General features: G+C 34.7%; 1 protein-coding gene across 2 annotated transcripts in view; it reads right to left on the bottom strand.

The window, feature by feature from the left end:
* The window catches only part of Ddr (discoidin domain-containing receptor 2), a 934,573-nt gene that overhangs the window by 130,745 nt on the left and 780,981 nt on the right, over positions 1 to 22,847 (bottom strand). For both annotated transcript variants that reach the window (XM_081764059.1, XM_081764060.1), the window contains exon 8: positions 13,177 to 13,384. In XM_081764059.1, the coding sequence (XP_081620185.1) occupies positions 13,177 to 13,384 (208 nt within the window). The remainder of the gene's footprint in view (positions 1 to 13,176; positions 13,385 to 22,847) is intronic.

The following is a 22,847-nucleotide window of genomic DNA, read 5'->3' as shown; positions in this document are numbered from 1 at the left end:
GTCCTACTGTACCTAAAAGTAGTTTCTATTTTTTTCAGTGTTGTTGCTAATGTGTACTGTAATTGTGTTTTACTCATGTCTCGACATGAAAACACTCTCCAAAACAATACATGTACAGTATTTTATTTTTACTAGTTATCCTACTTAATTTAAGGAACTTTTACAACTTCGAGTTATAGAGGTTGAACGAATAAAACTTCAAGTTATAGAAGTTGAACGAATAAAATTTCGAGTTATAGAGGTTGAACGAATAAAATTTCGAGTTATAGAGGTTGAACGAATAAAATTTTGAGTTATAGAGGTTGAACGAATAAAATTTTAAGTTATAGATGTCGAATGAATAAAATTTCGAGTTATAGAGATTGAATGAATAAAACTTCGAGTTATAGAAGTTGAACGAATAAAACTTCGAGTTATAGAGGTTGAACGAATAAAATTTCGAGTTATAAAGGTTGAACGAATAAAGCTTAGAGTAACAGAGGTTGAAGGAATAAAATTTTGAGTTATAAAGGTTGAACGAATAAAATGTCGAGTTATAGAGGTTGAACGAATAAAACTTCGAGATATAGAGGCTATATAGTCACTTTGAACCTCGGGATTTCAAATTTTTGTTGAGCTCCCTCGTGGGTAAACGATTAGCGTACGCGTCTTTGGCGTTGGAGACGCTGGTTTAATTCCCTGCCGGAGCTCATGTGGTTCGGAACTCATGTTAAGCTGTAAGTCTACGTCTCATATAGCCTCGCTGCTGAAAGGAAAGCTAAACTGAAAATCAAATCAAATCAAATCGAATTTTTGTTGTGGCCACGTTGGTAACTCGAAAACTCTAATTTTAGTTTATTCCCTTTATTTTCGAGTTATCGAGGTCCTACTGTAAACACGGCAGTTTTGAATTCTTATAGCAACAGTCTTATATTTCACAATAGCGATCCAGCACATAAATATATAACACTTGGCGTGATTTTCAGCTAGAGAAAATGATTTCTTGCAAAAATCCTAAAACTGATTCAACAACACTTACAGCTGAATAAATATTCTATGACACCAATGAAATCTGGTGGCCATGTGATGCCAAAACAGAAAAGAACGGATTTTTATTTTTCCATCCATTATTACCCGCATGGACAAATCCACAGGAGATGATAGACATGAGTTCTCTGCAGAGACCGACAAAAGAAACAGAATAAACAAACACTAATGTCTGGGAAGCGCTCATCAAAGAGACTCTACAAAGTCACTCACATCATACGTTCTATTATAACTGATGTTTCATAATTTAAGACGTAATAACAGAGAACAAGGCGGGGAACAAGATTTTTTTAAAATTGGGCAACATGGCAAAGTACCTTCGGGAGGAGACATCTCTCATAATGATTTTCTACCTAAACAATATATAAAATAATTAACTGACTGTTTGTACAGTTGACAACAAAAGTACATACCTTAATACAAATATGGTTTGAGAAACTAATTTTAGAACGAATAAATTGAATACAATGACTGATTGCAATCTGAATGCAATGCTTCATTAGTTTATACTTGCGTCCTTTTTTACCAGCAAGCCTTGTGCTCAGGGCCGACCCTAGGTAATATATACCGACCCAAGAAATGGCATCATTTGCCGCTCCCTCCTTTTCTCCAGAAAGAACAAATATTAAAAACAGCTATTTTGAGTATATTATCCGATCATGAACAACGAACGGGAGGGAAAGTGCACTCACACTCAGAAAGGCCTAAACACTACAATCTGGTTCTCTGTTTTTTTTTTTTTTTTTTTGCTTTAAATAATAATCCATTATGTTACTGATAGATAAAGTAAACACATCTGGAGAGGAAATATCCTTTCTACAGAATTCAATATCAAGTTTCATTCTTAGTATATCAGTTTGCAATTCCAGTGTAACTAGCTCTTTTATATTTATTTCTTGATTTTTCTATTACATCTGTTAATTTTTCTTCTTCTTCTTTTTTTTTAAAAAAAAAAAACTTGTTTCCACCTTCAATGATAAGGATCTTGTTTGTGACAAGGACAAGACTAGTTTTCATATCAAAACTGTGGTAACTAACTAAATGGAACAGGTTGTCGCTACTGTTCGAGAATTGAGTTCTTGTATTTGACAACAATCAAACAATATGCTTGGATTTGTTTGACCATTTACTTTAGCACTGTCCATGTAACCTTAAACTAATGCAACCTAAACATGATTTATGAATGTAGTATTCAAATAGAAGGTCAGCTTAGTAAATTTAACTACCATCATCATGAAGTCTATTTTCTACAAGAAATATTTATTTTAATGTAAAATCAGCAGACAGGAGGAAGATTTAAGCTCGGATTTTCTTCTGCTAAGAAACAAGCCTAAGCTGCTTTAGCTCCTTCGTTACAACGATTGTGATGAGCATACTCGTCTTACGTGCGGGTTACCTGGATTCGATTCCCGTCGGGAGGTCAAATGGTCCGGATTTCACGTTAAGTTTTATTGGTTAGCAGGATTGACATTTGACATCCCTTTCACAAGGAAGGTTTTATAAGATGTAGACTTACAGTGGGATCCGATCCACATATGGTCCCATCAGAAATCGAACCCGGGTTTCTCGCGCCAAAGGTTGCGTACGCTTACTATATAGCCACAAGGGAATTCTCGCGTCTCGTGTAGCTTAGGTGCTGAAAGAGACGTTAAATTCCAAATCAACCAATCAGCTTAATACAGTAAAAATTGTTTTTAACGGTCCACTTATTAAACGGAAATATTTATCGGTCCAATGACTTTAAGGATGGAAACTGTTAAACTCTTTTTATTAAACGTAAACTATGTTACGCGGACAACGAACATCAAAATAAGTATTCTAACGGAAGATTTTAAGTTCGGGAAGGCAATGTTTACATGATTTTTTAGGTTGTCTGCGGAAACAGACAGTGAAGTGCAAACCAGAACAGACGCAACGAATTCAGATGTTTTACTTGAAAATTACCTAGGTATTAGAGACCTGCACGGGCCGGGCTTGGGCGGGCCGACACTGATTTCTCTTCAGGTCGCGCGGGGTTTGGCCGATTAATTGCAATTCTTTAATAATTGTTGACTTTCGTTAAACGATAATTAGAATAAAGACAAACCTTGAAGAACTGTGCTCGCGAAAAATGTTACAAAATGAAACTTTTAAAATTTATCGGGCCCGGGCCGGGCTTGGGCCAAGAATTTTGAAAAACTTATCGGGCCGGGCCGGGCTTGGGCCGAAAATCTCCAAAACGTTTCGGGCCCGGGCTGGGCAGGGCCTAGGTACTTTCGGGCTGGATTGGGCTCGGGCCAAGGTATAAGGAAAGTGAAAAAGGAGAAGACCAGATAGAAAGAAGAGGAATATGATATTAAGCTAGAACAAGAATGTAGTTTAACGACTTACTGTCAAAAGTTTAAAGAAACTGCAAAAGTTTGCCTAACGACGAAATAATTCTGATATGCTTAGTGTGGTTTCTAAGGCTAAAATGTTTGCAAAACGCCGAGAAGTCAAACAATAATATGTACAGAAAACCCTCTTTGGCTATTGGAAAAGAATTAACGTGTGTACAATATTTTTTTTTTCTGTTCATTGTAAGTTTTGAATGAAGTAATTTGTAGCAGAAATAAATATTATAACTGAATAAGATACTCATAGCATTTTATTTGATCTCATTATGTCTGGTGCGTGGGGTTTCTCGTTCGATTCCCGACCAGGTAAGTTTGCGGTGGACAACATCGTACTCGTGGATTTTCTCGAGGTACTTCCGTTTCTTTCCACATTATTATTATTATTATTATTATTATTATTATTATTATTATTATTATTATTATTATTATTATTATTATTATTATTATTACCAATTCTTCAATCACCCTTCACTTGCTTTTATCATCGTCTCTCTTAGCCTAAAGGGCATAATCATGAAACGTTAAACTGAAAGATTTTATTTCATTTTCATTATGTCCATTTTAGGTACAAAGTAACCAATAAACTTCTTGCCGTTTTTGACGTCGCATTAATCATGAGGAAACGAAATGACGCACGTGCTTGCCAAGTGATAAGGAGTTAGTTGATCATCGACCTTCAGTAATACAAGCACGTTGCGCACACATAGCAGTCATACCTCGTCCAATGTCGAAGAGAAAGGGAGGTATCTAATCAGCTTGTTTGCGTGTGTTTGTTGTATGACTTTAAAGTGGATCTTTCGGCCACGCATTTGGGGAGAATGCTGTGAATGAACGGTCCGCGAGGCATTGGTTCTAGAAATTCTGTTCGGGAATGAAAACCTTTCGGATGAATCTCGCAAGGACGACCATATATGTTGGATGACCAGGTCCTGAAAGCAGACATCGAGGAACACAGTGGTTTAACGTGTGATGAACTTGTAGAAAGGTTTCATGTTTTCGCTAAAACAGTTAAGACTGCATGCACATGCATAGGACAGGGAAGCCACACAAGTTAAGCAAATGGGTATCCAACACTGTCAGCAGCCACTGACAGCCTGTTTGTCCTTGCTCACTCTTCACTTGAAGACACTCATCTTTGATCATTTACTCACTGATGACGAAAAGTGGATCCTCTATGACACTCCCAAGCGCTCCCTCAAACATTGGTTGTTTCCACGTGACTCTGTTCCTTACACCTCGAAACCACCTCTGCACCCACGAAATGTTATCTTCTCTGTATGGTGGAATTGTCGGCAAATGGTGCATTATGGGCTTCTTCCACCTGGTCAGACCACCACTACTGACCTCTATTGTCAGCAGTTGCAAAAGGTGCGTTGTGCATTGCGCCAGAAGGAGGCGGCATTGGTGAATCGAAAAGGTGTGCTGTTCCAGTACGACAATGCCAAGCCATATGTGACAAAAAGGACCCAGAAGACCCTTCAGTAACTTGGTTGGGAAAAACTTTGCCATGCACATTATTCACCAGACCTTACATCAATAGATCAGCGCTTCTCCGTGGGAGATCCTTCGCAAATGAGGGAAATCTGCGGAACGCACTCACGAACTTCTTTGCATCCACGATTGTCGAACTTTATCACCAGGGTATTGCGTAGCTGCAGGGACGTTCGCAAAAGGCGTTGGATACTGATAGAGGTTACTTCGAAACTTAAAGGTATATATTGTTCACTGTATTGCTCTTTGTTTACCACTGCCATAGAGCGGCAAGAACCTTTGTCGTGCCTTGTGTTTACATGATTTAAATTTTCTTTTTAGTATAGCTTCAGCTTTGTTAACCGGAAACCTATCTTTAACGGATATTTTTGCGAGTTCCATTCGATTCCGCTAAAAGCATGATTTACTGTATAAACATTTAATCAGACCTTTTTCTTTACATTTCGTCAGTTAGAAAATAGTGTCGAAAGAACCGTAGAACCTAACACTGTTCTATAAGTACAAAGGCAACATCCCTCTAGAGCGACTGTAGAAAACTGCTTTCGGTCTGGTCATGAGAAAGAAAAAATAACAACATCTATCTATGGTGCAATATTTCAAACGTCATCTTATAGCGGCATTCTTCAACGAATTTTCTTTTTTCAAAGGCAGAAAACATTGGCCTTCGAAGCACGTAGCACAGAAGATGAGTTGAGCCCCTCGCTTGCTGACGGGCTCGCTGTAACTAGGTGGCGCTGGAGTATGCAACGAGCCTTGTAGCTTAGCTACAAAGACAAATGCAACGTATTTTCGTTTCGCACTCAAGTGACAGGAATTGAAAACGACCCCAATCGTTCAGACGACCAGGAATTTTACCGCACATTTTCTTTCTTTTGTTTTTTGTATCTCTCTCTCTCTCTCTACTGAGAAGAGAAGGGGTTCATAATGGAACGTAGAAGCCAGGGGAAGAACAAGTGCTACTGAAAATGCTTATATACACCGCCAATCATCCATCTTCGTTTCCTAATGGTTGCTACAAAGAGAAACGAGCTAAAAGAAACAAGTTACAAAAGGGGTGTTCAAGGCAAATTCCTGTCTGGAGTGTTCCTTAACTACTGCCGACATATGGGCCTATGCATAATGTCTATTATCGACATATCATCAAACATCCTACATCATTTCTCTTAAGAAAATTAAATTAAATGAGAATCATTCTTAGGAAATTTTATTACGAATAATAATTTCTTTAAACAGCTTAGATCAGTTTTAAGGAGGCAGACTACTAAATATTTATGAAAAGCTAACAAATTTTCTTTTGTCCGTTTTTCGTAAGTGAAGAGAGATAATGAAATGTAACTTACCACAATAATAGATAATGTTATTCTACATCCGAAAATAAGAATCGGGGAAATTATCAGTGTTGCCATCCATACAAATTACAGTGTGATCAGAATTTGAATTACCCAAAAATCTAGGTTAAGGCAGCGACTAGAAAAATGAACTCAACGGTAATTGATGACATCATGTTGTCTTGGTTCCTTGTTAACTACTTTATAAATAATATGTGTATTTATTTTGTACTATTTACTACAAATTTATTAATTTTGTATTATTTTTGTATAATCTTCAACGAAATCGATTCATTTGATCTACATTCTGGCCAAAATTACTAATGATCCACAAAGTAGTTTCCCTGCAGGACGGGATACACACACACACGAATAGACAGGATAAATAATACAGTTTTAGTAAACTAAACTTCTTTTAAAATCAAATATGGCAACTTGTATGCGTTAACATTTACGAAATACTTGCGTGTGTATGATACGCGCTCTTTGTTTCATCATCCTTGCTTTATCCATCTATATAAAAATGAAACTGACCATGTTTGTGACTTAATAACTATCGAATTACCCGACCGACCTCGATCAAATTTTCAACATTAACAAGGTTCGAGCCTGGGGTGTTTTTTATCATTTCACTTGGACGGTGCAACTTAGGGGAGGGGGGATATATATAAAAATGATCGAAAATGACTGATATTAGTGTTCGGGGACGTTGAGGCGAACAGTGACACTTCCGATGCCGTTTAAAACCAAATTTAGATCCACAACTTGGAGGTTGGGATGGAAATATATATAAATGATCGAAAAAGACCAATATTACTGCGGAATCCATAGTTTTAGGGGTCACTGAAACGAACAGTGACACTTCCGATGCCGTTTAAATCCAAATTCAGCACTTTATGCCCAAAATGAAACGTATTCTCAACGTGTGAAGAATGGGTATTTTGCTAATACTAATATAAAATCACCAACTACATAAACCAATCTTGCTTAGGTCAACCATCTATCCATACGACCAATATTTTATGTTTTTGAGGACGAAAAAAAAAACTTATTTTCTTGGAATTACAATTTATTTTTAAAGAAATGGGGGGAAGCCATTTCTTTTAATGTGTATGTAATAATATTAATTTTTATCTTTTCTTCAGCCACTGCAATTATAATTAGAACAAATATTTACAATCTCGAAGCACTCAGCGGTTTTCTTGGAAAGCAATTAATCCACCGTTATTTGCACTAATTTTCACTGCAAAGAAACGCACATATTTTGAACTATGAGAGAGAGAGAGAGAGAGAGAGAGAGAGAGAGAGAGAGAGAGAGAGAGAGAGAGAGAGAGAGAAAGTCAGAATAATATTCTAGAGTTTGAGGAAATCTAATGGAGAAAAATATTTTTTTGAAAAATTACCATCAAAGGAAGCTGGGGATAAGAGTGTTTGTTCAAAGTCGTGTTTACAGCGAGAAATTGTAGACAAGTGCTCTGTATTTGAAAAGAGAAATAAGAGGGGGTTCTCACCCCATTTCTTTTCTATATATATATATATATATATATATATATATATATATATATATATATATATATATAGGGGGATAAAAGTTGAAGGGGGAAAACACGAAAACTGCTAATTAGAAAAGGGTTGAAAAGTAAAGAATATGGATTGACATTCCACGGAATCAGAAGACCGTGAAAAATTAGCTAAAAGTCAAATTTCCGCTGAGTTATTCGTATTTCTCTTTTCCCTCTCTTGCTTACCACATCTTTTGGAGCATTTTATGGTATTTTTCCCCTATAGAAATTATATAGGTTTCCTTGGTATTTTAAATAATATTCAGTCAGAAACCCTTTTTCTGGTTTGTGGTCCTATTGTTTTCTGTTTTTCAAAGACCTGCGTCTTTTATTACTCCCCTACATGTGATATATATATATATATATATATATATATATATATATATATATATATGAGGGGCAGTCAGTAAGCTATAGTTTTGGTATTTCTGATGCAACCACAATGAATCATATGCAGTACAATTCGTAGGATCCCTAATTATGAATGAACAGGTCACAACAGACAGTGTATGAGTAGTGTCACTGAACGGAGGAGTGTGTGGTGCCGAAACATCAAGTTCATGTGCCAATTGGGGGAAAATCTGCTTCAGAGACTTTCATAGCCTTAGAAACAGTTTAGCACCATCGGATGTTTGGCTCTTCCTACAGCTGAAAATCAACCTCAAATGTGGACTAAAAATAGGATCAAAACCAACACGACCGCGGCTGAAGTTCGGAAGCTACTAAAAGAGGACTTGCGTCGGCACTGGCGTATTTAGGGGGGCTTCCGGGCTTAATTCCCCCCGAAATCTTACTTACTATAGTAAAGTATATGAAATATCTTGCAGAATTTTCACATTTTCAGGCAAAGACCCCCCGAAACAAAATCGTAAATACGCCACTGATCGTCGGTATTTCCAGCAATAGCAGGAGTGGTGAAGCACATGTGTGTGTACCGAAGGTGCCTACTTTGCAGATATTAAGTAATTATTTGCAAATATTTTAGTAATTAAGAACTATAACGAAATTCCGGATTTTTTTTTTTTTTTTTTTTTTTTTACTGCTTCTCATATATATGCGTGTGTGAATTATGATGTTTTTGTTCGTCTGGTAAGCAATAGGTTATACACTTCCACTCCGGTGTCTTGAACTTTTATTAATCTTAACGAGCTAGATACTTTACAACATTACCAATTTCTAATGATGGTATGAAGTTGAACACCTCCCCTGGTCTGCCTAATCTCCAGACTTGAACACAATTTACGGTAACATCAGTGTTCCATTTTGGAGACACGAATCCGGAGCAGATTTCTTGCTCCATTGTCTCTCACATGGAACTGAGCGCGAAATGGTGAATATTATTGTACTTGCTACCACTCAAGACATCTATGATTAAATTCTACGTCGCATTAGAAATGTTCTAATGGCGAAAGTGGTAGAATGCATTATTAATCTGGTAAGCTGTATTTCCCCCTCCCCCCGCTACTTCCACTAAATCAATAAGTATCTATCAATGGCGGCGATTGGACGTTAAAAGTCTTCGGGGGGGAGGGGAAGACATGATCTGCATATATGTATATCAATGTTAGTTTTTCTGGTTGTTTCTAACACCTTGTTTGACGAAAGGTTGCATAACTAATAGGATACTATCTTTTTCAGCTAAACTACCGTATATTGTATTTCATATTGCATTAAGTAAATTGACAAGAGCAACGCAAGTAGGTATTAGCTCTTTGTACTCTTAAACAACAACAGTGTAAAAAGAGATTTGATTCCTTGCTTATTAACATCTTAAAATTCTGTCTGGAAAATTGTATGATCAGATTATTTAATAACAAATTTGCAAAACAAATAAATAGAAAGGATAATATTAATCGTAGTAATGAATAATGAGGCTTGTTTTATAGAAGTTAATATTGAAACTGGGGATTAATGAACAACTTATATTTTTAATTCCACACATGCCATTAAATGTATGTTATTACTCTTAGAAAATGAAAAGACAGTAAATAATACAAGCATATGCTACAACATTTAAAGAAATACGCAATTGCAATATTAGTTCCTTTGAATTTCAATTAGAACGCAATTTCCGTAGCTTTAACTTCACGGGGAGACAAATAACCAATACGAACTCACTCAACGGCAAATATTACATATCACATTTTTTTCTATGAGCTAGTAATACACACAAAAACTTTACATTTCCAAATGAAACTATATATATTAAGGGGTCACATGAGAAAAGGGGGGGGGGCAACTGCTCCCTCTTGCCTCTCCCTAATCGCCGCCATTGATATCTGTATAGATGCAGCATCACTGCTTTCTCTTTGCATTAAACTTTAGAAAACCTTCAATAAACTGTATGAAAACTGCAACATAATGTTGTTACGTTGTCATTGTAGTTAACTATAATTACCACTAGATGGCGAAAGAGGACAAAACCTTACGATTAGAGATGGATATTAACAAATTTTGGATCAAGTTTACATTAACATCAAGGGTTAGTTTTTCTTACTTACATACGGAAATGGCACTACTTTTAACCATGAGAAACAAACCATCATATAAGAACATAACGAAATAAACAACTGTTCCTTTATCCGCATAATCATTGTCGTTAACGCGCCTTCTCCTTACAAGTGCAACACCGCGGTGCAGCACAGGCCCTCCAGCTTCGTTCTTCCCTAACGCGAGTAGACGCACTAGTTTGTAAAGTTTACGTTTCCCTAAAACGTAAACCTTACAACTGTTGCGACAAACAAATATTAAAATATATAAGTGTGATTCAATTTTATGTGGCTATAAATTCGCTAATGAAAACAAAATACGCAAACTAGGACATTACATACAAGACCAATAACAATCGACTCCAGCAGCCATTTTCTTTTTATCTTACAAGTATTTGTTAACAAGAAAAATGAGACACGCACATACACATAAGAAGTGAGAACGTTGATCTTACTTAGTATCCATAAAAAGTTTTTTTTTTTGTAGTTTTTCACTGGAATGAAAAGAGATTAAAAAAATAGACAAGCCTTTCTAGGAATGACAAAAAATGTGTTCTAAAGAACAACATATCATTACGTTTAATTCTTCTTTCTTTGAGCAGTTTCTTTGAAAAATATGGCTACACAGAAAAGAAACGAAACGTTACACAAAGAATTGCCAAAAAGAAAAGCAAAATAGATTTAAAAGGAACGCAAAGAAGAACGGAGATAGAAAAAGAGACATGGAAGAAAGGAATGTTGATTGGGTGAGAACAGTGTTTAAGTGTTTGTAGTGACAACAGAAAATGAGGCAACTCACACAAATATCTCTTCGGAAGAATACGCACGTAATGAAGGTTTACCAAAGATACTAATACAAGTTTTAAATGACTTATTCATGGAGTTCGGTTCCCACCAGTATAAAAAGCAATTCTTTCTACGCTTCAAATTTACCCTGAACTTTCCGACAAAAGGGATTGGGAATAATGAAAAGTGTGTCAGTGAAATTGTACTGACATTTGAACTTTATATTATGCTAAACTTTACGGTTTCCAGTACATATTATATAAAACTGATTGGAATTTTTATACTTAAGGGTCTTCACTATAGCGAAATTAAACTATGGCTAATTTTAGAGTTTTTCTGTAATATCTTCAAAACAAATAAAAAATATTCAGAAAGCAGAAACGTAGTGAACTAGACAACACGAGTTTGCATGTGATACCGTTATCACAACTCATCTATCTGCTTTCGATTTGTAACTGTAGATAGGTTTAGCATTTTTTTTGTGGATTCTGTAAATAGCGGCATACCGAAAGCAGATAGGTGAATTGTGGGAAATGTACCACTTCCAAAATTGCATTGTCTACTTCACTACGTTTCCACTTTTCGAATATTTTTATTTGTTTTGAAGATATTAGAAAAAACCTCTAAAATTAGCGGTAGTTTAATTTTGCTGTAGTGAAGACCCTTAAGGGACATATCTAAAATTTCGGGGAGAGGGAGGTGTGCACAATGAACCGCGAGGTAAAAGGGACAAATTGAAAAATAGGGCTCTTTTCTGATAAACATTTGAACTGGGAGAGTCACGTTGACTACATGTGCTTTTGCCTCTCTTCAAATTAGTGGCCAGTTAGCCAGTGCCCACCGGTTATTATTTGCCATCAAAATGTTCACCATCCTTTTAGGTATTGATCAACACCAATATCATCTCTCTATGACTTACGGTTCCCGAGATATGGCTCCTTAAATCTCCCGAAATCGGCACATTTTGGCCAATCTCTTGGGAACGGTAAGAGTGACGCGAAAAAATTCCATCACTTCCTTAGATAGTTTTTGATGCTTTATTGAATGAAGGGCTCAAAGTTGAAAATTTCGCAAATAACAGACACACACACACACGCAGAGAGAGACATAGATAATTCAGTTACGAACTTTTTAAGTTCGTTGACAAAAGTGAAGAATAAATAGTATAATAACAATAGTAAAGAATAAATTCATTATTAAAATCAAGAGCGATGAATAAATTCATTATTAAGAACGAGAGTGAAGAATAAATTAATTATTAAAAACAAGAGTGAAGAATAAACTCATTAATATAAGCAAGAATGAAGAATAAATTAAATATTAAAAACAAGAGTGAAGAATAAACTCATTAATAAGAGCAAGAGTGAAGAATAAATTAATTATTAAAAACAAGAGTGAAGAATAAACTCACTATTAAAAACAAGAGTGAAGAATAAACTCATTAATAAGAGCAAGAGTGAAGAATAAATTAATTATTAAAAACAAGAGTGAAGAATAAACTCACTATTAAAAACAAGAGTGAAGAATAAACTCATTATTAAAAACAAGAGAGAAGAATAAACTCATTGTTAGAAAGAACGGTAAAGAATAAACTCATTATCAAAAAGGAGAGTGAAAATAAATTAATTATTAAAAACAAGAGTGAAGAATAAACTCACTATTAAAAACAAGAATGAAGAATAAACTCATTATTAAAAACAAGAGTGAAGAATAAACTGATTAATAAAAACAAGAGAGAAGAATAAACTCATTAATAAAAGCAAGAGTGAAGAATAAATGAATTATTACAAAGAAGAATGAAGAATAAACTCATTAATAAAAAACAAGAGAGAAGAATAAACTCATTGTTAGAAAGAACAGTGAAGAATAAACTTATTTTTAAAAACAAGAATGAAGAATAAACTCATTAATAAAAAAGAAGAGTGAAGAATAAATTAATTATTAAAAACAAGAGTGAAGAATAAACTCACTATTAAAACCAAGAGTGAAGAATAAACTCATTAAAACAACAATGAAGAATAAACTTATTAATAAAAAGTAAGAGTGAAAAATAAACAACTTACTACACGTATTACAAGGAAGAATAAAGAATAAAATGAAGATTGTGTGAATCACTTACCTGAATCGAAAGAGACTTCACTGATCATGATCCACTTGGAAGCGAAGTAAAGCTGGAGTTTAATAAATCGTCCGATCCTGTGATGGAGTTTGATGGTGACATTCCTTGCCAACTCGATAACGTTATCTGGCATGTAAGAGAAAATGACAGGCTCCCCAGTGAAGTATCGGCCGCCGATGCTGAAGTAAACCTTTGCGTGCGAGAATACCTGCAGAGATAAAACCAACAATTGAGCAATGGCATCTCGAAACTCCTGCCATACCTCTATGAACTCAGAGTAATGAGTTCTACTTTTCAAATCAAACAGGAGAAATTTACAACAAAAACAGCTGAAAGAAAGAAATGTTTGGTAACAAAGGTATATTTCAAGGTACATAATCTCAAACTGCCAAACAATGTGATAGATGAACACTTTATAAGTCTTTTAGTAGTACAGGTCGATAATTCGAAGCTAAAGGGAACAACTAAAAATTCGAGTTATCGAGTTCTTCGAGTAATCAAAGTTTGAGTTATCAAGGTGGCCACAACAAAATTTCGAGATATCGAGGTTCGGCGTTCCTAGCGAAAAATAACTATATAACCTCCATAACTCGAAGTTTTATTCATTAAACCTATATAACTCGAAGTTTTATTTATTCAACCTCTATAACTCGAAGTTTTATCATTCAAACTATATAACTCGAAGTTTCATTCATTCAACCTCTATAACTCAAAGTTTTATCATTCAACCTATATAACTCGAAGTTTTATTCATTCAACCTCTATAACTCGAATTTTTATCATTCAACCTCTATAACTCGAAGTTTCACTCATTCAACCTCTATAACTCGAAGTTTTATTCATTCTACGTCTACAAATAGAAGTTGTGAAAGTTCTTTAAATTAAATAAGATGACTAGTAAGAATAAGATAGACATAAGCAACAATGACAGGACTAGCAACAATGACAACAATTACGTAAAGGCATAGAAGTTATAGCTTCGAGTTATCGAGGTCACATCAAGAGAAATTCGACTTGTAGAGATAAACTTCGACTTGTAGATGTTCGCAGATTCGAAAGTTCGAGTTATCGATGTTTTTAAATATAATTTATTACAAAACCCTTAAAATTCGACTTATCAAGCTGTAATTTTTAAACATTCGACTTACAAAGGTTATTTTTACGTTGAGTGTTATGGAGAATTGAAGAGAATGTGAAAAAAAATCGAGTGATCAAGGAATTTGAGTTATCAAGGTCCAACTGTATAATTATCCTAATTAATTATTGTATCAATTATCGTCATCATAAATTAGTGTTATCTACACTACATTAGTGATTCGCAAAGGTGACACATCGCCGATTAGAAGTTCCATATATTTAATATTAGATTACGTAAATTGCAGAGGTGCGCAGGGACTATTCTCTGTGCAAGAAGTACATTAATTTTCAGAATTTGTATTTTCATGTTTTTATAAGGTTTATAACACCATAAGCTTGACGTAAATTAGATTACACAGTTTTATTCTTACGTTAGTAGCTCTTTTGATTACTGTCGCCTTTAATCTATGATTGCATCACCATGTTTATTTGCCTACCTAGTTTCATTGTTAGTTACATATTTGAAAGAACAGTTTTCAATATTTGGTAGCTTTTGTGAAGAAAATGACACTGAACATTGTATGCAGTGGCGTCTTTAGCGGATAGGCAGGGTCGGCACGGGCCTACCCAAAAATTTTGAAAAATATATAAAGGCTAAAAGATACAATAGAGAGTAAATATTGTATATTTTCCACTTTTCTTATTAGTAGTAGATAATTATTTAACAAATAGCAACAACCACTACTATAAAAGTAATTTTCTACTGTCATTTATCAATCAAATGCGTATATGTATTCATAAGCGAGGGAGCAGGCCTATCCAAAAATTAAAATTCTAAAGCCGGCCTTAATTGTATGACAAAAGATAACCATCTGTTGACCTCAGTTTTGAGACAAGATAGACCTCATCCAACAGAAACATATACTTTTTGAGACGAGACAAACCTGATCCAATAGAAACATATACATTTTGAGACGAGACACATATCATCCAATAGAAACATAATATTTGAGACGTGATAGACCTCATCCAGCAGAAATATTCTCTTTTTGTGACGATGCAAAACCTCAACCAATAAACATATACTTTTTGTGACGAGATAAACCTCATTCAACAGAAACATATACTTTTTGAGACGAGATAGACCTCATTCAATAGAAACATATACAATTTGAGACGAGACATATCTCATCCAATAGAAACAATATTTGAGACGAGACAAACCTCATCCAATAGAAACATAATATTTGAGACACGATAGACCTCATCCAGCAGAAACATTTTCTTTGTGTGACGAGATAAAACTCATCCAACAGAAACATATACTTTTTGAGACGAGATAGACCTCATCCAATAGAAACATAATATTTGAGACGAGACAAACCTCATCCAATAGAAACATAATATTTGAGACACGATAGACCTCATCCAACAGAAACATATACTTTTTGAGACACGATAGACCTCATCCAGCAGAAACATTTTCTTTGTGTGACGAGATAAACCTCATTCAACAGAAACATATACTTTTTGAGACGAGATAGACCTCATTCAATAGAAACATATACAATTTGAGACGAGACATATCTCATCCAATAGAAACAATATTTGAGACGAGACAAACCTCATCCAATAGAAACATAATATTTGAGACATGATAGACCTCATCCAACAGAAACATATACTTTTTGAGGCGAGATAGGCTTCATCCAATAGAAAGTTATACTTTTTGAGACGAGACAAACCTCATCAAATAGAAACATAATATTTGAGACGAGATAGACCTCATCCAGCAGAAACATTTTCTTTGTGTGACGAGATAAAACTCATCCAACAGAAACATATACTTTTTGAGACGAGATAGACCTCATCCAATAGAAACATAATATTTGAGACGAGACAAACCTCATCCAATAGAAACATAATATTTGAGACACGATAGACCTCATCCAACAGAAACATATACTTTTTGAGGCGAGATAGGCTTCATCCAATAGAAAGTTATACTTTTTGAGACGAGACAAACCTCATCCAATAGAAACATAATATTTGAGACGAGATAGACCTCATCCAGCAGAAACATTTTCTTTGTGTGACGATACAAAACCTCAACCAATAAACATATATTTTTTGTGACGAGATGAACCTCATCCAACAGAAACATATACTTTTTGAGACGAGATAGACCTCATCCAATAGACACATATACATTTTGAGACGAGACAAACCTAATCCAATAGAAACATAATATTTGGGACGAGATAGACCTCATCCAGTAGAAACATTCTCTTTAAGTGACGATAAAACCTCAATCAATAAACATATACTTTTTGTGACGAGATAAACCTCACTCAACAGAAACATATACTTTTTGAGACGAGATAGACCTCATCCAATAGAAACATACTTTTTGAGACGAGACAGGCCTAATTCAATAGAAACCAGTGGCGTATTTAGGGGGGATTCCGGGCTTAAGCCCCCCCGAAATCTTACTTAGTATAGTAAAGTATATGAGATATCTTGCAGAATTTTCATATTTTCAGGCAAAGCCCCCCCCCGAAAGTTAGCTAAGACCTCCCCGAAACAAAATCGTATACGCCACTGATAGAAACATATACTTTCCGAGACGATTCAGCACTTTTACACCTTTTCGCTATGAAATAGTTCCAAATCTGCTCTCGTAGGCAACACTATTTCTGTGTGCGTGGTTCTGGGTTCGATGCTTAGTGTGGAATAATACCTATGTTGGATACACACCTAAGTAGACCCTACTTTCAGAAGCACGTCCTGCATAATAACCGTGGGACGTTGAATTAATGGTGTTTAGTACACTTTTCTCATAAACTATCATGACAAGCTTATAGCTTCGTTAGAGCAAGAGTACAAAAAATTCTTGAAATTTCTTTTTCTGTAATAATTGTTTCTTTTCTGAGCAAAAAAGAATGTTTTGCTAACATTTATGCGGTTCACTTATTTATTTTTTGCTTTTCCCGCTTTCTCTGCGCGAAGCTTCATTAGACTCCCACTGAGATGGCGCTGGTGTTTCCCGCTGAGTAGGGGGAAATTCCCTTCTATCCACGCATGTGGTTAAAGCAAAAAAATAGAAGGCGAAAAACTCCGTGACATCACAAAACATCGTGTATCAGAAGCAACCCTGCTGGTTGACCAGCTTGTACGCGGAAATTCAAACGTGGTATCTCAGCGATATGGTTTACACAGTTCATATAGCGAGTGCAAGGATTTTTAGTAGCTAGGCAAATAGAAAAATATGTGCTATATGAAACCTCTTGTGTTTAAGTTGAAAGTTCATATACGTGTGAATTCTTATTAGATAAATAAAACCATAGAGAAATCAGTGGAATCGAGTGAATATACTATTAGCTATTTTAAGGCATTATAAAAACGACATCACCACACACATACGATGATTTATTTGGATCATGTTAATCGGTCTTACAAGATTGTAACGAGACCTCCCTCGTGGCTAAATGTAAGAGACCTCGGGTTCTACTCCTGGCAGAAGCTCATGTGGTTCGGATCCCACATTAAGCTCTAGGTCCACGTCTCATAAAGCATCGCTGTCGAAAGGAACGATAAACACAAAATCAAATGAAATAAAATGTAATAAAATGAAATCAAATCAAGATTGTAATTTTACTATGTATATTCGTCTGTCCGTTACTCCGCACGATACCTTTCGAACGAAACTGAAATTTCGATTATTATTATTATTATTATTATTATTATTATTATTATTATTATTATTATTATTTTATTATTATTATTATTATTATTATTATTATTATCATTATTATTATTATTATTATCATTATTATTATTATTATTATTATTATTATTATTATTATCATTATTATTATCATTATTATTATTATTATTATTATTATTATTATCATTATTATTATTATTATTATCATTATTATTATTATTATCATTATTATTATTATTATTATTATTATCATTATCATTATTATTATTATTATTATTATCATTATTATTATCATTATCATTATTATTATCATTATTATTATTATTATTATTATTATTATTATTATTATTATTATTATCATTATTATTATTATTATTATCATTATTATTATTATTATCATTATTATTATTATTATTATTATTATTATTATTATTATTATTATTATTATTATCATTATTATTATTATTATCATTATTATTATTATTATTATCATTATTATTATTATTATTATTATCATTATTATTATTATTATTATTATTATCATTATTATTATTATTATTATCATTATTATTATTATTATTATTATTATTATCATTATTATTATTATTATTATTATTATCATTATTATTATTATTATTATTATCATTATTATTATTATTATTATTATTATTATTATTATTATTATTATTATTATTATTATTATTATTATTATTATTATTATTATTATTTTGCAATAGATACGGTAGCTAACACGATTACCCTTACTATGAATGGTGTAACACTAAAGCAGCGTTCTAGAACTAACTTGAATGAACTAGTATTGCCAACGAGACCTGCGAAATTTTTCGTATTATCCCGAATTTTAAAATCTACTTCGAAAACGAGACAAGGAGACTTTATTTCGATTACAGGCGATGTGAGTTTTGAGATGGACAATATCGTCTCCATGGGTTTTCTTAGGATTCAGCCCATTTCCTCCCACATTTGCATTCCACCAATTCTTCCACCATTATTCACTGTTATTAATAATCCGTCTCGTTCAGACTACGAGACATAACTTTGAAAATGTTTGAGTTCTACGTCCCAGGGTTATGCCGGTTAGGCTAAAGGAGACGCTCATGATGAGTAATGAATGAAATGGTGCAATGAAGAAAGTGGCAGAAAACGGGAGAACCCCGAGAAAACCCACGCACATGGTGCTTGTCCACCACAAAGTTCACTTGGCGGGGGCTGGGATAGAACCCAGGAACCCAAACACCATAGGTGAACGCTCTACCACTGAGCCACCGCGGCCCCCAGAGCATAATTTTGAGACGCAAAATAATAATAATAAAAAATACTAATGCGCGTCTTTTCTATGTATGTGGTCCCCGGTTCGATGTCCGGTGAGGAATATCTGGCTGGGATACATACTCGAGAAACCTGGGTGCTAGAAAAGATTATATCCCCATCAACCAAAATCAACTTGATCAAATCATTCAGCAATATATACAGGGTGTATCAAAAGTCAGGGGTCATAGATTAACCCCATTATGAGTAAAGATTCGACAAAATGGCGAAAGAGAAAAGATGTTGGAAGTAAGTGGTGTTCAACCTTAAATGCAGTGGCGGATCTAGGCCAGGGCCCGGGACCTAGGCCCCCAGTTTTTCAGTGATAAAATAATTTAAGCTATTATTTATATATTTTTAAAAGTTTATATACACCTATCATAGTCTGGGTGCTGGCTGCCCCACAGTTTATATCTTCTAGATCCACCACTGCTAAAATGGTGGAATTTTTGAAATCGCACCTGCCGTTTGGGCTCCACACTAGTAAGGCGCCCTACGTTAAATGAAAGAGCAACGTTGCCAGTTCAGCAACCTGTTTCTTTGCGCTCTCACCATCCCAGCAACACACCATTGTTAAGAAACGTACTCAAAATAGTCTGAGTTTCCTTACATAACAATGCGCATGTGCACACTCGTTGTGTCATTTTTGTGTGCCCTTATATTTGGTTGGAACAGTCTGCGAAACTGAAAATAAATGTTCGTTGACTTCCTTAAGAAAACTTAACTCGATTTACACAGAACTTTCCCTTTTCTTATCCAATTATCCCTCGTTTGTTCAGTGTCCAACTCCTATGACAGGAGTTATGTAATAAGATTAACTAAACTATATTAAAGGAAGTATCAATCACATTTGTTTTTTGCTTCTATTTTTTACTTTTCTTTTTACAAAAAAATACAAATACATCCGGCAAACATTGAAAGCAAATTATGCTACTTTCAACACACACACAAAGACACACATTATATTGCTATTGTATACGTTTATTTATGAAGAACACAGAAAGAATTTAAGCATTTATATTGGTCAATCAATCACGCCGAGAATTTCCCTGGATCTTAACGTTTTATCGATAATTCCCTTTTCGATAAATTTACCTACGAAATTTCCCTAGATTAGGGAAATTTTCCTCAAACTACGAAAACTACTGGAAATATGTGTGATGTTTCAAAAACAGAACGTTTGGGAGAGCATTCCTGACACCAAGATAAGACGAAAAGTATAGACCAATCTGGATGCACAAATGCTTTCTTTCGGAGTTATAGGCTGCTGAAAACATGAAAAAAAAATGAACTTTAAAGGTCTGTAGCTCCAAAACCCTAGGGGACCTATCACAGTGGGGTCAAGACTTCACTTAGGAACTAATATGTGCGCTATCCAAAAATACATGTTTCAGAATTCTAAGGTACTCACGCAACAATTTTTATGAAGGCAGTTTTGCTACGACCACATAATTGAAGTGTTCACCAACTACCTCTACAAAAATTATTGAGGAAGAACAGCCAGATTTTCAAACATGGATATTTGGATAGAACACATAATAGTTCATAAGTTAAGTCTTAACCCGAGTATGATAGGGCCCATAGTATTGGAGCTATGGACCTTTAAAGTTCACTTTTTCATGTTTTCAACAGCCTATAACTCCGAAAGGAAGCATTTGTGCACCCAGGTTGCTCTATACTTTTTGTCTTTCCTTGACGTCAGGAATTACTTCCCAAACGTTGTCGATGTTGTTTTGAAACACCCTGTATATTAAATGCCTTACCTGTGTAACGGAGTTAGCCAACGGCCCGAACTTTTGATACACCCAACATATTACTGCTTTTAAAATTTTTCTTCAACTTAGGACAAATCATGTCCCCCAAAAAAGTGAAAAAACGACATGTTGCTGAACAGGGGCGTAACCAGGGGGGTAGTCCACCAGATTCGGACCCTTATCCCCCAAACTTGATAACTCGATAGACATTTTTACATTTTGTTTGAAAATTATGGTTGTTGTAGAAGAGGAATAGTTGACGTACCTTAAAAATTTGATCTTGCACTACATATTTCTATTCTTATTACAAAATAGTTTTATTATTTTTGCTGAGAACATAGATTACAGTACTTTAACATTAATTATCACTTCATTAAGTGAACAATAATACCATATAAATACCAACTAAATATAGTGACTACTACTGGTGGACCCTCCAAAGTTCGGACAATCCCCACCATATATTTCTGGGTACGCGTCTGTTCTTGTTCAAATATTTTTTTTCTTAGAAAGCATTAATAGCATCAGAGATATGACACGTATGTAACCTACCTAACTTCATTTATACACTCAGTGGTAGAGCGTTCAGCTCTGGCGCATGGGTTCCTTGGTTCGATCCCAGCTTGCACCAAGTAAGCTTTCTGGTGGATAAACACCATGTGTGGAGGTTCTCCCGTTTCGTCTCACTTTCTTCATTTCAGCGATTCATCCATTTCTCATCATCACCGTCTCCTTTAGCGTAGTCGGCATAACCCTGGGCAAGGGTGTCGATTTCTCTGTAACTTTGAGTGGGGTCCATTCAGATGTGTGTTTGGTCGCAGACAAGGGTCTAAGAAAGCATATATGAGGATTTTAAGGCAAATTGAATTCAAATTATGCCAAATATGGTATATTCATAAAAAAATACATATAACCCTACATATAAAAAATATATTCATAAAAATACACGGTGACCCACATAGGACTTGGGGGGGGGGACGAGCTCCCGGCTCGACTAGGATCGGCGCCCTTGATCGTGGGTCGTAAAACTTATAGATTTCATTTCATTTATTTTTATTTACACGCGAAGAATATTTTACATAGATAAAGGAAGAATGTAAGTTGAAGACTCCCCAAGTTAGAACTACAAATTAAGAAGTTCTTGAGTTCTAGGGAATTGTTCGGAAATCTTTTCAACGGAAAAAGCTGAATCAACAGAAACTAGGAGAAAATCTTTGTTAATTTGCTTATAAGATAATTTACTGTTAAGTAGTATAATTAGTTTCTGAAAACAGGAGAAAGAGAGAATATCTCCAGGAGCAGCGAAGAATTGGCCAAGAGAGAAGAAGAGTTTTGTGAAGGCAACAATAGGTCAAGTAACAATCGAATTAAAAACTACAAGAACTACGAGGAAAAGTGGGTGATAATTTAATTGTTGAATTCTTGGCTGCAAAACATCTTTTCACAAATTCTTAGAAGGCTATTTTTCCTGGTTCCTCCTTTTAGTTTTTAATCTCTTTTTCTTTATTTTTAATTCTCCTTTTGTCTTTGTTTCTTATACCCTTCACTTCTTTGTTTTAATGGTTACTTGTATGGGGGGAGGAGGAGGATGAAATAGAATTTATAGCCATGGAACAGAAGTAGGACATAGCAGCGGAGACGAATAACTTTGCTAAGGAATTCGGTAGGAAAACAAGAATCAACAATTTTTAATTTACTTTCTTTTGAAAGAAAACAAAAACAAAAAAAAAAAAAAAAAAAAAAAAGAACTTCAATCAAATAGACACTGTAATTCAGAAGTAATA

The sequence above is a fragment of the Thermobia domestica genome, chromosome 7, assembly GCF_964235325.1.
Source record: "Thermobia domestica chromosome 7, izTheDome1.hap1.1, whole genome shotgun sequence".
Lineage (NCBI taxonomy): Eukaryota > Metazoa > Arthropoda > Insecta > Zygentoma > Lepismatidae > Thermobia > Thermobia domestica.
Note: the sequence above shows the minus strand (reverse complement) of the source record. Positions and strands in the feature narration are given on the sequence as shown.